Source organism: Stylophora pistillata, chromosome 4 (assembly GCF_964205215.1).
Source record: "Stylophora pistillata chromosome 4, jaStyPist1.2, whole genome shotgun sequence".
Lineage (NCBI taxonomy): Eukaryota > Metazoa > Cnidaria > Anthozoa > Scleractinia > Pocilloporidae > Stylophora > Stylophora pistillata.
In genome coordinates, this window is record NC_142522.1 from 21,952,788 (window position 1) to 21,967,058 (window position 14,271).

At 39.2% G+C, this 14,271-nt stretch overlaps 1 protein-coding gene and 1 long non-coding RNA gene across 5 annotated transcripts; one reads left to right on the forward strand and one right to left on the reverse strand.

The window, feature by feature from the left end:
- The first annotated feature begins 2,150 nt into the window (after positions 1-2,150).
- LOC148732871 (uncharacterized) lies at positions 2,151-3,549 on the forward strand. Of its 3 annotated transcripts, none has more exons than XR_016000679.1 (3): positions 2,151-2,647; positions 2,895-3,029; positions 3,295-3,549. It is a non-coding gene; the product is annotated as an uncharacterized LOC148732871 (long non-coding RNA). The 3 variants fall into 3 exon arrangements; XR_016000680.1 differs by having other exon boundaries at positions 2,165-2,647; positions 2,895-2,952; XR_016000678.1 differs by having other exon boundaries at positions 2,169-2,647; positions 2,895-2,998.
- A 446-nt stretch (positions 3,550-3,995) lies between these two features.
- LOC148732872 (uncharacterized) lies at positions 3,996-12,090 on the reverse strand. Of its 2 annotated transcripts, XM_088758795.1 has the most exons (9): positions 11,354-12,090; positions 9,684-9,937; positions 9,042-9,156; positions 8,208-8,330; positions 7,157-7,279; positions 6,210-6,332; positions 5,755-5,800; positions 4,898-5,182; positions 3,996-4,708 (listed from the first exon to the last, which is right to left on the reverse strand). In XM_088758795.1, exons 1-9 carry the CDS (start codon positions 11,412-11,414, stop codon positions 4,438-4,440), a joined length of 1,401 nt encoding a protein of 466 aa, XP_088614921.1. In that variant the 5' UTR covers positions 11,415-12,090; the 3' UTR covers positions 3,996-4,437. The 2 variants fall into 2 exon arrangements, with proteins under 2 accessions (XP_088614921.1, XP_088614922.1); XM_088758796.1 differs by lacking the exon at positions 7,157-7,279 and having other exon boundaries at positions 11,354-12,088.
- Positions 12,091-14,271: the final 2,181 nt, after the last annotated feature.

Genomic DNA, 14,271 nt, shown 5'->3' on the forward strand with positions numbered 1-14,271 from the left:
CAGTTGTCCATCGTGACCTCAGCAAAGCCTTCGATAGTATTGATCATCAAATACTTGTTGCTAAGTTACGGGACATTGGTGCGTCCGGATCTGCGATAGAATGGTTGGGAAATTATTTAACCCCACGATACCAATATGTGCGAATAAATACAACTCTGTCTACGAAACTACCTGTCAGCTATGGCGTTCCACAAGGGAGCATCCTTGGCCCATTACTCTTTAACGTCTATGTCAACGACCTCCCTTCTGTACCAGAAAATTGTTCATCGCAGTGTTACGTCGACGATACCAAACCACTCATATCATTTCAACTCCACGTTCAGCACGCAGCGATAGCAAAGATGAACAAGGACTTGCTAAGTATTCGAAACTGGTGCTTCGATAATCAGCTTTTACTCAACCCAGATAAAACGAAATTGGTGATATTCGGCAGCCGGCAAATGACTGCTAAGGTTAGCGACTTTAGGTTGTTTTTGGGGAAGGAATTCGAGCCTGTTAAGGCTGCAAGAGACCTTGGCGTCACACTGGACTCTAATTTAACATATAATGAACATATTGTTTCCACTGTATCTTCATGCATGTCACGATTAGGTGAAATTAACCGCGTTAAGTATAATTTTGATAAACGTGCCTTAATTATTATTATATATATGCCCTAGTGTTTAGTACATTATATTATTGCTCTTCTGTTCGGAGCAATACTATCAATCTAATTTAGACAAGCTCCAAGCAGTACAGAATTTCGCTTGTCGCATTTTGTGCGGCGCAAACAAATTCGATCATATAACTCCTTTGCTAAAAGGCTTGCGCTGGCTACCAATTAGCCAACAACTTTATTTTCGCTTTGCCGTTCTGGTTTTTAAGTGCATGACGAGATGCGCTCCGGAGTATTTGACATCTAAGCTCGTCAGAAGATCCTCCGTGTCGACAAGGAATACGTGAAATTCTCAACTCTTGGAAATTCCACTCTTCCGCACACTAGCGGCCAAAGGACCTTTCAATATAGAGCGACCGCTCTGTGGAATGAGTTGCCACTTGCACTCAAACTTAGTCCATCTGTGACGGCTTTCAAGCGTTTGCTCAGGCAAAAGCTCCTTAATGACTGCTTTATTTAAATTCTTATCTTTTATCCTTTCATGTACTTAGGTTTTAATCGTGTAATATAGATTAGACTCTGAAAAGCCTCTGGGGACGAGCCAGTAAAGTATGTTTTATTATTCTATGGATCCTTTGGCGTAGGATCCGTACGTCAGACCTATCCTTCTCTCTGACGAAGGGCTAACGCTCGAACGTCAGCTTTTTAACTCTTTATGGCGACCAATTTACAATTTCAACTTAGTTGATATTACCAAATTACCTTATTACTCCCACCGACGCAGCACCACAGTTTCTTTAGAAACTCACTGCCTTTAGTCATTAGACCTATCAGTAGTCAAACCAAAGTCGTTTACCTTGCTATTGCTCTCCTAGAGGATCTCAATAGACTGGCATAGCTGACAGTTTACAATTAAAGTAAGTCCCTATCGTATTCATGTTTAAATGCGGAATAAGCCAATCACGTTTCAGACAATACGACAGCTTCGGTCATCCCTTGAAAACCAAGAATACTCGTTCTGACGACAAAGATATTACGTGAACTTGCAGTAGCGACATGTTCCCTTCGATTGTGTTTTCATCTGATAGCCGCGAAAACAGAAAGGCCGTGTATGACATCGTGTTTAATGTAGCACAAAGGATACCCGGAAGTCGTGAGTTCACACAAATTAGGAAAACTATACTCATACTGGTTTTCAGTACCTTTATTCCCTACGTATTGACCGAATCGAAATTTGGCGTCGAATTTGAATTGCCATTGTTCTGGACTTACCAGCCTCTCACACATGAGATAATCCTTTTGTGTTTAGGCTAGTAAGTCTAAAACAATGGTATTTCAAGTTGGACGCCATATTTCGATTCGGTCAATGCAGCCGATCTTTTGTTGGTAAACGTAAGATCCATTAGAGGAAAACCTACGGCTTGTTCTTGAAGTGAAATGCTATTACGCATAGTTGCGATAGTAACATGCTCCCTTCGATAGGTATTCAGTTTCACTTGATAGAGGTGAAAACAGGTGGGCCACATATGATCCCATTTTGTATAAAGTAGAAGGAACGGGTGTCAACGAACAATATCAGAGGAGACCCGGAAGTCGTTCGCTGGCACTGTTACACGAAAATGAGGAAATCTTATTTACGTTGGTTTTCATTACCTCTATTGCCTACATGTATGTATCCAGCCGATATTATGTTAGTAAAACAAAAGCTCTGCTAGTAGAATGCCCACGGCTCGCTTTCGAAGTTAAGAATACCACGCAGGGGGGTTGCGTTAGCAACATATTTCTCTTCAAGGGTATTTTCATTCAAAATGAGATGAAAAACAAGAAGCCCGCACATGATCTCATTTTGTATAAATTTGAAAGAACGGTCATAGGGTATCCTGTCAGAAAAGAACCAGAAGTCGCAAGTTAGAACTGCGAACGGAGAATGAGAAAACTCATATTGACATTGGTTTTCAGTGCATGTATTGCCTTCGTTTCCACCCAATCTTATGTTCGTAAAAGAAAAGCTCTCTTAGCAGAGGAGCAAGCTGAGCGGGAATTGCCCCCACTGTGAGTACCAGTTTAAAAATAAGCACATTTCAAAAGTCCTTCAGAAAATATCGTTTACCTTCTATGTTCGACTTTGATTAAATTGATGCGATAATGGGAGTTTTTCGCTGGCACAATATGCTCAGTTTCAGCTTGGAAACCAAGACATGTTTAAAATAAAAAGAAATTGATAACGATAATCCCAGCGAGTTAAGATACTTATAAACATGGAGGGTTGTTACAAAGTTATTTCTTTGTTCAATTTCAGTTTGACGGAGAGGAGCGACTCAGCTCAAACCAGGCGAGGAAAGGCGAACCAGCGAAAGGTTTATCATCAATTTTCATTGTTAGCTGGGTTTGCAAAGATGAGTAGTAAGTGTGGTCCATTGACAGTCTTTCCTAGGTACGATTGCTTGACTAAATTTTAGATTAAATGTTAGCGAAGATTGGCCTATCTACGAAATTAAAATATTTTAACTAAACTCTTTGCCACAACTGTGTTGTGTTTCTTCGTCCTAAGATCTCTATTTAATCATTTAAATATTTGCATTCAATTGTTGCAGGGTGTCGATTGTAGCGCAAGGTGACGCAAAACAATGCTATCTCGGATAAGTTTCGTTCCACACTCGTTTGAAAGGGGCTCTATCATTTTAATCCTTTCTTTCTAGGTTCCAGTGAAAAGACCGTAAGACGGCTGACACAAAAAGTTGAGATGGATGCCGAGAAGCCGTAACTGCTGCTGGTATAAATTGAATTACTAGTGACACCCGATGTGAAAGGGTCACTTTAAGGCTGTGGTTAGCAGTTAAACGTAATCCATGATAGTCATGCTAGACACAACGATAATAAGAACAAAAATATTAATAATAACAATATCATAACTATAAATTTAATCAGCTGCTAATAAAGTTCAGTAAAAGTAATTACAAGGTTTTCAGTGCACTGTGGGTTAGCAAATTTTTGCATGTGAGTTTTATAAAGAAGAAAGGTTGGGATGAATTTGATCTCGTTGCCAAAAGAATGATTTCTAAATTTAATCTTTTGAATGCGACATTTATCAGCCTCAAAATTCAGTCAGCACTGTGGCCTATTTAATTCTTTTACAATAAATCGGTAAAGAATTTATATGAAATGACTTTATTTTTCTAAATGAGCCCCTGCCATTTAGGAGAAATTGAAAACATCAATGAAAAGCTTGTCGTAGAACATCTATATGGCCATGAACAAGAGATAGTTTATATTCTCTTGGTGCTATGAATCAATTATGCTTAGTATTCGAACTTGTCATTTCACGTTTCTTTAACGTTGCATAGAAACCCCATGCTTTTTCGTCAGTGACGCTGTACTCCAGCTGAATTTCATCGAGTGATCTATCTCCGATTTTTATTAACTATCTGATTTTCCACGCGAGACTGAAAAAAGTACATGTGAGTCACCCATTATGAGAAATTTTAAAAGAAAGCAATCCTGTATCGTAGAGCACCAATAACTTAAAATAAAGAGTGTTTTTCCCCTCGATTTACTCCACATGTTGTGGTTGCCGCTTTGAGGCTTGTTGAAGGAGTTTCTATGCTTCTTATGTTGTTGTCCAGTCAGAGATGACGTATGATACCCAAGGGATCGTTATCTTTGAAACTGGTTATGTTTATGCTGATCTGCACCATCCATTTTCATAACTAGAACGTGTCAACCCTCCTGAAGGTTTCATTTCAAGCGATATGTAAAGCCCAAACATCTAACCACCTAAAAAGTTATAGTGCTCCACGCTGCCGTTGTCTCCGTTGTAGCCCTCGTTTGGGGTCGTCGCGCCCTTAAATTGTAGCGTTCATGTCTTGTTTCACTTCATCTTCAGATAGCACTTTATCAACCACATAAAGATCCCTCGTGTACCCATCAAAAGTTGGTTGATCCATGCTGTCTCGACTTAGCCCAACGTCGAAAACTGTATGACCAATCAGGTCGACACGATCATTAGAAACTGTCCGATTACCTTGTATAATTCCATCTATGTACAGAATTCCCTCTTTTCTATCTCGGCTCCAAGTGAACGCCACGTGCATCCATCCTTTGGGGATGCACCTCCTTGATCATGAGAGAATAGAACACAGAAAGGAATGAGGCTTTGCTTTTCGCTTCTCGGTATACTCTTCAGTATATTTCCTAAGAAGTTCAATAGCTCTGGAATACACATTTGAGCGTTCTTCCTGTCTCTCCCTATTTATTAATTTATACGTAGGGAAAGCACGAGGTGTATCTTAATTAAATACTCACCAGCGACAGAGCTCAATTATATTATCTCCTTGACGACCCCGAAGATTCGCACAAACTGCATGATTCTCATAGATATATATTCTAAACTGATATGGCTTTGACCAGTCAGAATAGCTTCGAACAGAAAGATTACTTGGAAGGCTAAGAACCTTTATCCAACACATGATACTAAAGCTGATAGCTCGGATCGGGAGTGCTGGGGTTTCTGCGTAGGAAGACTGGGTTCCATTCAAGTACAGTACTGTCCTGTTATCAACATTTCGATAGAAAGCACCATTGTACAAACTTTCAGTTCATGAAAATAAAGGAGATACATGTGTCAATATATATACATACCATAGGAGACTATGCAGAATCCTCTGTACAAGTAGCTAATTGAAATAATGTCACTATTAACTAAAAGCATTTTTAAAAAGCCTTTTTGAGAAAGGCCGTTTATTGATCCCCTCCAGAAAATATCCGCTTCATGAGCTAGTTGAAGAAGATTTTTTGTAATTCCAGTATAAATCAGGGAAAACACAGAAGTAAACGCGGGAGAGAATAACTGGTAATGTTCTTTGGGTACAACGAAGAGATTAAACAGTTTATAGTCTCTTGGTACATCGCATTCTCGAATAGATTATCAAATCTTTCATTTGTGAAGAACACCAAATTATTTCCTGTATGCAGAAAAACCTAATTCAATAAAGCTAGAGTTTTGCGCATCATTACAGCTTTGGGTAGTTTCAGGCTCAACATTAATAGTTCCAATCGCTGAGATCATAGTTAGTAAAGGGGGACTAAGCACGAATTTGAACATTTCACAACAGCAGCGTTAAATGTTCTTCCTAGCAGAAGAGTGCATTCATCTATCTTACCTTATATCTGGATCAGACCCATTGAGTGCAAAATGTAAAGGAAATCCTTTGAAATAAAAAATGGATACTGGTTTTGTTTTATCGCCATTTATCAAATTCCTGTGTCACAATGGTATTGGTTTGCTTTACTATTTAAGATATTTGAAGTGCGAACGAATTTTAAAACAAACAAAAACAAGAAGTCTAGGAGACAAGCAATTGGACGATTTGAAATATTTCCTGTCTTATCGTCCGCACATCCTTGAACTGCTTGAAGTTGACACCACTTAAAGATGCTACAGAGCATGTTTATATACCTTTCGTGAAGAAGAAGGTTCTTATTTACCTTCATGCTTCAAAAAAAGGGAAATAATTCTTATAATAAGCCGCATTGGTAGTACTGCTAGGTTCCACTGTGGTCTAGCTTACCGTGGATATAAACATCTAATATAATACTCATTTATCAAACCACCTACCCACGCATAGGAATCCATCACCGACCATATTTTTCTTACATTCACATATGTAGCTCCCGATAGTGTCGTTGCAAGTGGCGTTCACGTGACATTGGGCACTTCCGGTTTCACATTCATTGATATCTGTATGTAGATAGAATAGATAATATTAAGCATCCAGGCTTGTACCTTCGCGCTTTCGCAATTATAATGATAAATAGCACTAGTTTAGTGTAATAGGTGTAAAAAGTTTGAAACGAGCTGAAGCAGAAAAGAACCTGAACTTATAATTAAAACCTTTTTTTTACCGAGGATGACACATTACAGCTACAGTTAAGAACTTGCAAACTTGTGGCCTCCCCAAAGATATGAAACTAATTCATAAATATTAAAAAAATAAAAGCGGTTGAAAATGGTAAAAACAGTAAAACACAAAAAAAGGATAAAAGTGTAATATTAAATGTAATATTAAAAAAATGTCAGACGATTTAAAAAAATTATGAATCATCACTTGCGACGGATATTTACATGAAGTATAAGGCAAACCGTGGGCCTCATGGATTCTCTAGGAGAAGGTTGATTTAATGAAATCAACGTCCTTCCACTGTTAGCTTTCCGCCCCCATGACATTGTCCACAAAAATAAATGTTCAGATGAAAGGTTCGACTAAATTTAAGATGGTTTAGTACGCGGTTTTGTTAAACAACGGCCCTTACTATTTGAACACTTCACACACGTTACCAGATACTCTCTAGAGTGAGAAACAGCAAAAGGTGGGTGGATGTATTGTTAGTATTCCAGCATTCCGTTGTAAAAGTGGGTGACACTGAGTTCATTTTTGAGCACCACCCAGAAACGTATAGGATCTTCACAAGAAACACTGGCAACTTAATAGAGCGACAGGATAACTCTAACAGAAAAAAAAGTGTTGCAAAACAAAAACACAAACACAAAATATCGGTTCTTACTAGTGCACTCTTTGCCATCTCCCGAAAATCCAGCTTTACAAGTGCAAGTAAATGAGCCCACAGTGTCGTTGCAGTACGCGTCCGCCGAGCAGTCATGCGTTCGAAAGGAACATTCGTCCTCATCTTCAAAAAAACAATAAGACTACCTTAACCAACAATTGAACACCTGAGAATTATGCTCTTAGTAAGACTTCTTTTACATCATTCTCTCGATGTTATTGTAGTTCGAAAAAAGGTACCTGGCAACTCAAGGCCGGGTCGCATTAGAGCGAAATATAATACTTGGTAATTTTTCGCAAGCCAAAAATTTTGCAATTTCCAAATTTTTGCGGCGGTTGCATCAAATTAGTATCCTCTGACCAAAACTTCACCGATTGACGCATACGTACGCTTCCATCACAAACCAATCTCCCTCTATTAAAAGATAAGGGAAAATGCTTGCTTGAATTACTGGATAAGAATGGTCGTCGTCGTATGACTAAATCCGCGGCTTTCGAGTTTTTGCGAAATTTTGCATTACTTTCTCAGCAAAATAACTTGGCACTTTTGAAATTGATGGTACAGTATCACAAGGCTTTCATGCGGCGAGTATCAGCTTTAGTTGTAGAGTAAGAAGATTTCGCTCAACTAGAGCACGCTTTCGAAACTGCCCTTGGTTGTGGTCTTTCCCGCGTCCGGTGGAGTCACGGTTCGAGATACATTTTCACGATAGGAACATTCCAGGAGACTACTTTCGACGCCAACTTAGAAAGGAGAGGGGGACCTTTGAAACTCTTGCTGGTATCCTGGCTCCATGGTTAACCAGACATGTCTTAAGTAAGATGACAGCTTAATGATTAAAAAACCAAGATTGTTTGTTTGCCAAAATTTCAAAGCCTCCGAGGCAGGACATTGGCAAGTTTTTCGAGTTGGGGATCGTACTTGTTCTACGCTACTTTAAAGTTCTAGTGCGACCTGGGCCTTAGTACAACGATAAGGTAACTTCTAAAAGTAAAAGATGTTAAAAAAAAAAACACACGAAGAAAGAGAAAACAAAATATGTATTTCTCACTATTGCACTCTTTGCCATCTCCCAAAAATCCAGCTCTACAAGTACAGGTAAATGAGCCCACAGTGTTGTTGCAGTACGCTTCCTCTGAACAGCCATGCGATCCAGAGGAACATTCGTCCTCATCTTCAAAAAAACAATAAAACTACGTCAACTAACAATTGAACTCCGGAGGATGTTGCTTTCTCTAAGACTTCTATTACATCCTGATCACTCTCCCGATGTTATTGTGGTACGAAAAAAGGTACCACGCCAAAGGTGAACGGCGAAGACCAAACTGCTGGACCATTTCACATCAAGAAATACGTTTCCATTTTCAAATGGAAAAGTTTCATGTTTGCGGGAAACGCAAGTAGTAAGAACGTAATAACCGCGTTTGGTTTTTCTGTTCTTTTATTATATGGCTGTGTCTCACAAGGACTGGGAACTACCGAATTCACGAATTTGATTGGCTGAAATCAATATTGAAAGCGGTCTAGACTCTCCCATCTAGACCGGCATCAAGACCGGTCTAGAAAAAAAAGGTACAAAGAATATAAAAAATTGGCATATAAGACACGGCCATATAATAAACATCTTATTAACCGAGCTAGGTCGGTCTGTACGGGAGAATCTTGACCTCGGTCTCTGGTACAGACCTCACTGCGTTCGGTCTGTACTGGCGACCTCGGTCAAGATTCTCCCATACAGACCTCCCGCTCGGTTAATAAAAACTAATTAAAGAATAGAGTGACAAAGGAAAGATACAGCCGATTTTCTAAGTTTTAGATCACTGTATGCAACGCTTTACGATGAAGAGGTGCATTTCAAAGAGTATCCAGCAATAATAACACAAACCTCTTTCGCAACTTTCAGTTCGAGTCCAATTAGCAGGGCAAACGCAACGGGTTTTTCCGTGAATATCGGGTACACATGAAGCAGCTGGGGGACAGGGAGAAGTGCCACAAACCTTCTGTTGAAGACGGAAAAGATAAAAATGATTTCTGCTGATACTTCATCGAAATAAATAACCACATAATTTTTTTGCGAAGAAATTACGTGTGCTACAGTTTTCTGAGAAATTAAAATTGAAAATTTCCTAAAGGTTTCTACACGGCTGAGTGAAGATTTCTTTAACTCCTACCGGCCGATAGTAGTTTACGTAAAAACAGTATCCTGTCATGTTAATCAGGTGAATGTAGTTTTAAAAGTGATGAATTGTACGTTTTATTTCTCCTTATCCACACTCATCCAGGCCATACTGGTTCACGCATTAGATACTGGTCTTACACCAAAACCTACAGCACCTCTCCTGAGAGTTCTCTAAGTTTTGTGAATTCCAGAGCTAGACAGAGAACAAACCTCGGGTGAGTTCATATCCGCTTTCTAAACTATACATTTGTCTTTTCTATATTCAAGAGAGGATGTCTAAGATGCTAAGGTATATATAGACACAGCACTGCATTTATCAAAAAAATAAAATATACGCAGTATACCAACCATAGTTGGATGATAGGAGAAGCCTTCCTTACAAATGAGATGTTCAGGATGTTGGAAGTGATCGGAGTCGCTGAGTTCACATTTAAATTTGCCGCTGGTCTCTGAGATTCCAAGATTGAAGGATAAACAGGAGTCCTCAGCATAACGCCTCACCTCACACTGATCTTTGTTATCAACCAGAAAGGACTTAATGAAATGTTTTTCGAGGTAATTGTCTTTTTCGGGTTGAACAAACTCCAAAATTCTGCACGTTTCTGATAATGAAAAACAGGAAAAAACTCTAAACGAAAGGGAACACAAGTTGTTTTAAAGACATTAAACAAAAACAAACGGGAAGCAATAACCAAGGCAGCTTTTTATGCCACAGGGCTCCGGCTGCGTTACAGCAATACACATCGATTCCATGTTTGGGCAAAAATTGCACCCTTGCTTCTGATTGGCATGCTTTTTTTAGACAGTGTGGGGAAAGTTACACGCTTCTGAGTCATAAGGTTCTTCTTAAATACAATAATAATGCGTTTTATTTACTGAAGATACAATGAAGAACGACTCAGTTTCTAGTCGGACCTAGTCAATTGATTTATTGAAATACTGTATCGCACAACTTAAGAACATGCCAAGAACGCTTTGGGCCCAAATCGAAAAAAAAATGATAACAATTCAAAAACGTTCAGCCTCTGCCATTAAATTAGACGTTCTTGTAACAAAAGAGCGTACGTGCTGTTTCGTAGGAAAATTGTCGGAAATAAAGCTGCTGGGGCCTGCAATATTGTGTATTTTACTTGAAGTTATAAACAGGTGATGTCAAAGAAATCATTAATTATTTAATAAGCTTGAACTGAAGAATTATCCCCGTGCATTTTAATGAGTCAGGATGTTTACTGTGGAAGCTTCAAAGGAGTTGTGGTTAAACTCACGACTTTCCGTCAAAAAGTAAGATAATTTTTCGGAAAAGTGTTTCTTAAAAGCCTTTTGAAACCTGACACGAGAGTTGCTTGCAGACGTTTCGCGCATGATTTGAGGTTATGCAAATAGGTGAGCGCCGAAGACCACAGAATTCCCGGTTGCCTTAAATTTAAGTTTATCTGTGTAGGAAGGGATGAACATAAGATTCTTATTTTTGTATCACTCACAATCTGGAAGGCTAGAAATTCAGCCAGATCAAATTCCCTTCAAAAGCATGCGTGTATCTAATCATGAAGAACAGCTAAATAATAATATTAAAAGTCAAAGAAATTCAACAATTTTTACCATATTTCGAGTAGGCTAAGAATTTACGAAAAACAAGTGAGGTACCACCTTCAGTTGATTTCAATGTTGATATAAAATACTGCAAACAAATAACAATTTTCGCGCATTCGAGCAGGGAGTACACTGAACGTGAAAAATTGCAATCCCTCGTTTTAAAGAAGCAATACATGCACCACATCTTTTAATTTCAGTCCAAATAGACTCATGGATCTGCAACGACCGCTTTATTTCTGAGAACACTAATAACTACCAAAGGAAACGTCGCTTCTATGTTGCTGGGCGTGATTTTTGTAATTTTTTTTCCTCCGAGCTACTTAAAAGACACTGTAAACCATAGCTAGTGGAATATTTGGTATCACAAATGTGCACGAGAATTCACCGAACGCTCGCACAATCTTTTCGTCTAGACTAAGTCTAACCTTGCGCAAAGACGTGTGAAATGAAGAACATCTTCCACAGAGCAACAACTGTAGTGGACATGATCACAACTTCACCCTTCGATTTGGAGAAATCCTTTCAGATACTGGCTGAGCTTCTGATTCTTTTAAAACGCGTTTCGTCACTCTCGAAGAGACCAACAGTTCTGCTGCGTCCGTGCTTGCAACCTGGCTTTTCAAAATAAAATAATAGCGCTGACAGGTAATGACAGCTGCAAATTACGTTTTGTTGGATAAAACCATAACAGAACCCCGGTAAATCGAACTCAGTTAACTCGAACCCCTCTGTAACTCGAACTAGATCCGACGTCTCTCGACCCCATTTTTTTCAGTCATTAACTTGAGCCATTTTTTTGCAGCTATCGCAGAACTTTTATATCTGATCAGCCCACATGAGAGGAAAAGCTCTTGCAAATCACCTTTAAGAGAGCAACAGAAAATCTAGTCGAAAGGAAGCCCAAGACCTTTGAAAGCGAGTGTGCACGTGTATGAAAACATGAGAACTACTGAGAATTTTAGACAGTTCATAATCTGTTCAACGCACTTGTCGCAAGGAAAGCCGTTGACTCCGGCGGTTTCCTGTTGCGAGGAAGGCCCTCCGAAAAACCCTACCGTAGGCCAAATATGTTCAGTTTCAGTTGGAAACCGCATGTTATTAATAAAAGAAAAAAAAATAGGCAGTCTATGACCGCATGTATTTACGGGATTATTTATTTATAGTTGATTGACTCGTGTTGGCTAATTTTAATCAAAGACTAATTTCTTCTATAGGGGCACGAGAAGACGCACGGGGCTTGCACTGTAGGTATCTCGGAGAGCTCCATACAATTCAATTCCTTATAATAAAATTATAAGGAATTGTATGGCGCTTTTTTAGCATTAGTCGAGGCGCGGTGGGCATTATGAAGGTCTCAATGGAGTAGTGGCTTTTACGGTTAACGTTTAATATTTTGGCTTTTTTCAGTTACAGCTAACGGTTATTTTTTTTTTCATTACGGTTAAAAGGAGTTGTTAAAAATTAATTGCTATTGTTCTAAGAAGTTAAATATTAAATTCCATTGTTGTAAGACATACTGAAAGTCTTTAGGCAAATTTGAGATGAAAAAGTATTTTTGTGTGTGTACATTCTCAGTGAACTATACAACTTTTAGGCTTTTACTGCAGTAGAAAAACATAACGAATACCAAAATAAGATAGAGTTTTAAATTACTTACAGGAAATAAACTAGGAACGACAGATCCATGTACATGTGACCTGTGTCACAAGTATATTTAATTGTACGTGTTTGTTTGTTTGTTTGTAAATGAAAACAGTTCTATATGAATCATAAGGCTTTTTAAATTAACAGGTTTCTATGGCCTGGTTTACCATTTTGCGCACGTCCAAACATCAAACCTTGTCCAGACCTTGAGCATGACTTGTCTTCCAGACCTTGTCATTATTGGCTTACCAATAACCAGTTCTTCTGACTCAATATCGACATCATTGTCACTGTCATCCGAATCGCTCTCGTACGTCTCCACCTGGTTGAAATCTGCAGTTGACGCGAGACGGTTAGCTGTGGAACTGTGGCATCGCTTACGAAACTCAACACGGACACATCGGAAACAACAGCCTGAGAGCGCATCTCAGAGGAGGCAGTGGGCGTTTGTTCAACTTGGTCAGCTGGAAAGAAGACCCTTGCAGTGGCATTAGGATTTGCATTTGAATACACTGCCGGAGGAAGAGTTCCTGCCTTATCTTTAGTAGTCTGGCTCCTCACGGTTCTCTGACGCACAGGACGGTAGTTCTTCAGCCAATCTTTCATAGTCTGTTCCTCCCCTTTGGAAAGCTCATCAGCGGCATCGATTTCCTGAACGTTTTGTCCGCTATTTTACAGCATCCAATAACTTAACGTGACTTTAGGCAGTACATAATCCAGCAAAAACTTGCATTAAAAATGTTATACGACTAGGCTTTTTACAGAATTCGATACAGAAATTACAAAACTCCAGAGCCCAGTCGGTTCTTGACTGGCGATAGCGAAAGTATCACCATGAGCCTGCTGGCAGCAACTTCTAACTATAGCAAATTTGAGCAATTGAATACACATATATGGTCCAATTTTATTCAAATTACGGATTTCTTACCGTTTAGCTCGCTGAGCCAAACAAGAAGGGTAATTCCAGCTCCAGTTGCTGTTGTGTTGATCTGGCGTAATTCTCCGCTTTGCCATTGATTTTCGTCAGGCGGTAAAATTTCAGGTCAAAGGACCCAAAACCTAACTTTTGAGCTTGCTCGTTGAGCCCAAGAAACTCGCTAATATATTTTTTGGAACGACGAAAATAATTTATTCTCTTCCGCGACTTTAACCCTGGTCTTATATCTTTCTATTAGCTTCTCTTCTCCAGCGCGATTGAGACTTACTATCGCTTTCAATACAGCCATCACAACCAGTCAGCATGAAAGAAAGTAGAAAGTCGTAAAATAGTAGAGCTGTCAAAACGTCTGTCAACTCGCGCAACGACATCCATGCGACAAATTATGCTGACACTTTCGACACTTCCGGTTTCGATTGTAATTCTCGCTACCAGAACACGTAAACGCATAACACATCAGACTCAACAAAAGATCTCGAGACCTTATTTTGTGGTTAGATTTTTTTACGGTTCAAATTCTTTCATTTTTGCGCCTAACGGGCAAATTTTTGGCCGTTTAACGGCTAACGGTTAACCCCATTGAGACCCTCTATTATCACATATGATCCTCGCAAGGATCATGCGTGACAACACCCGCCGCGCCACGACTAACGCTAAAAAAGCTCCATACAATTTCTTATAATAAAATTATAAGGAATTGTATGAAGCTCTCTGGGATACTTAGAGCGCAAGCCGTGTGCGTTTTCTCATGAGCAGATATTA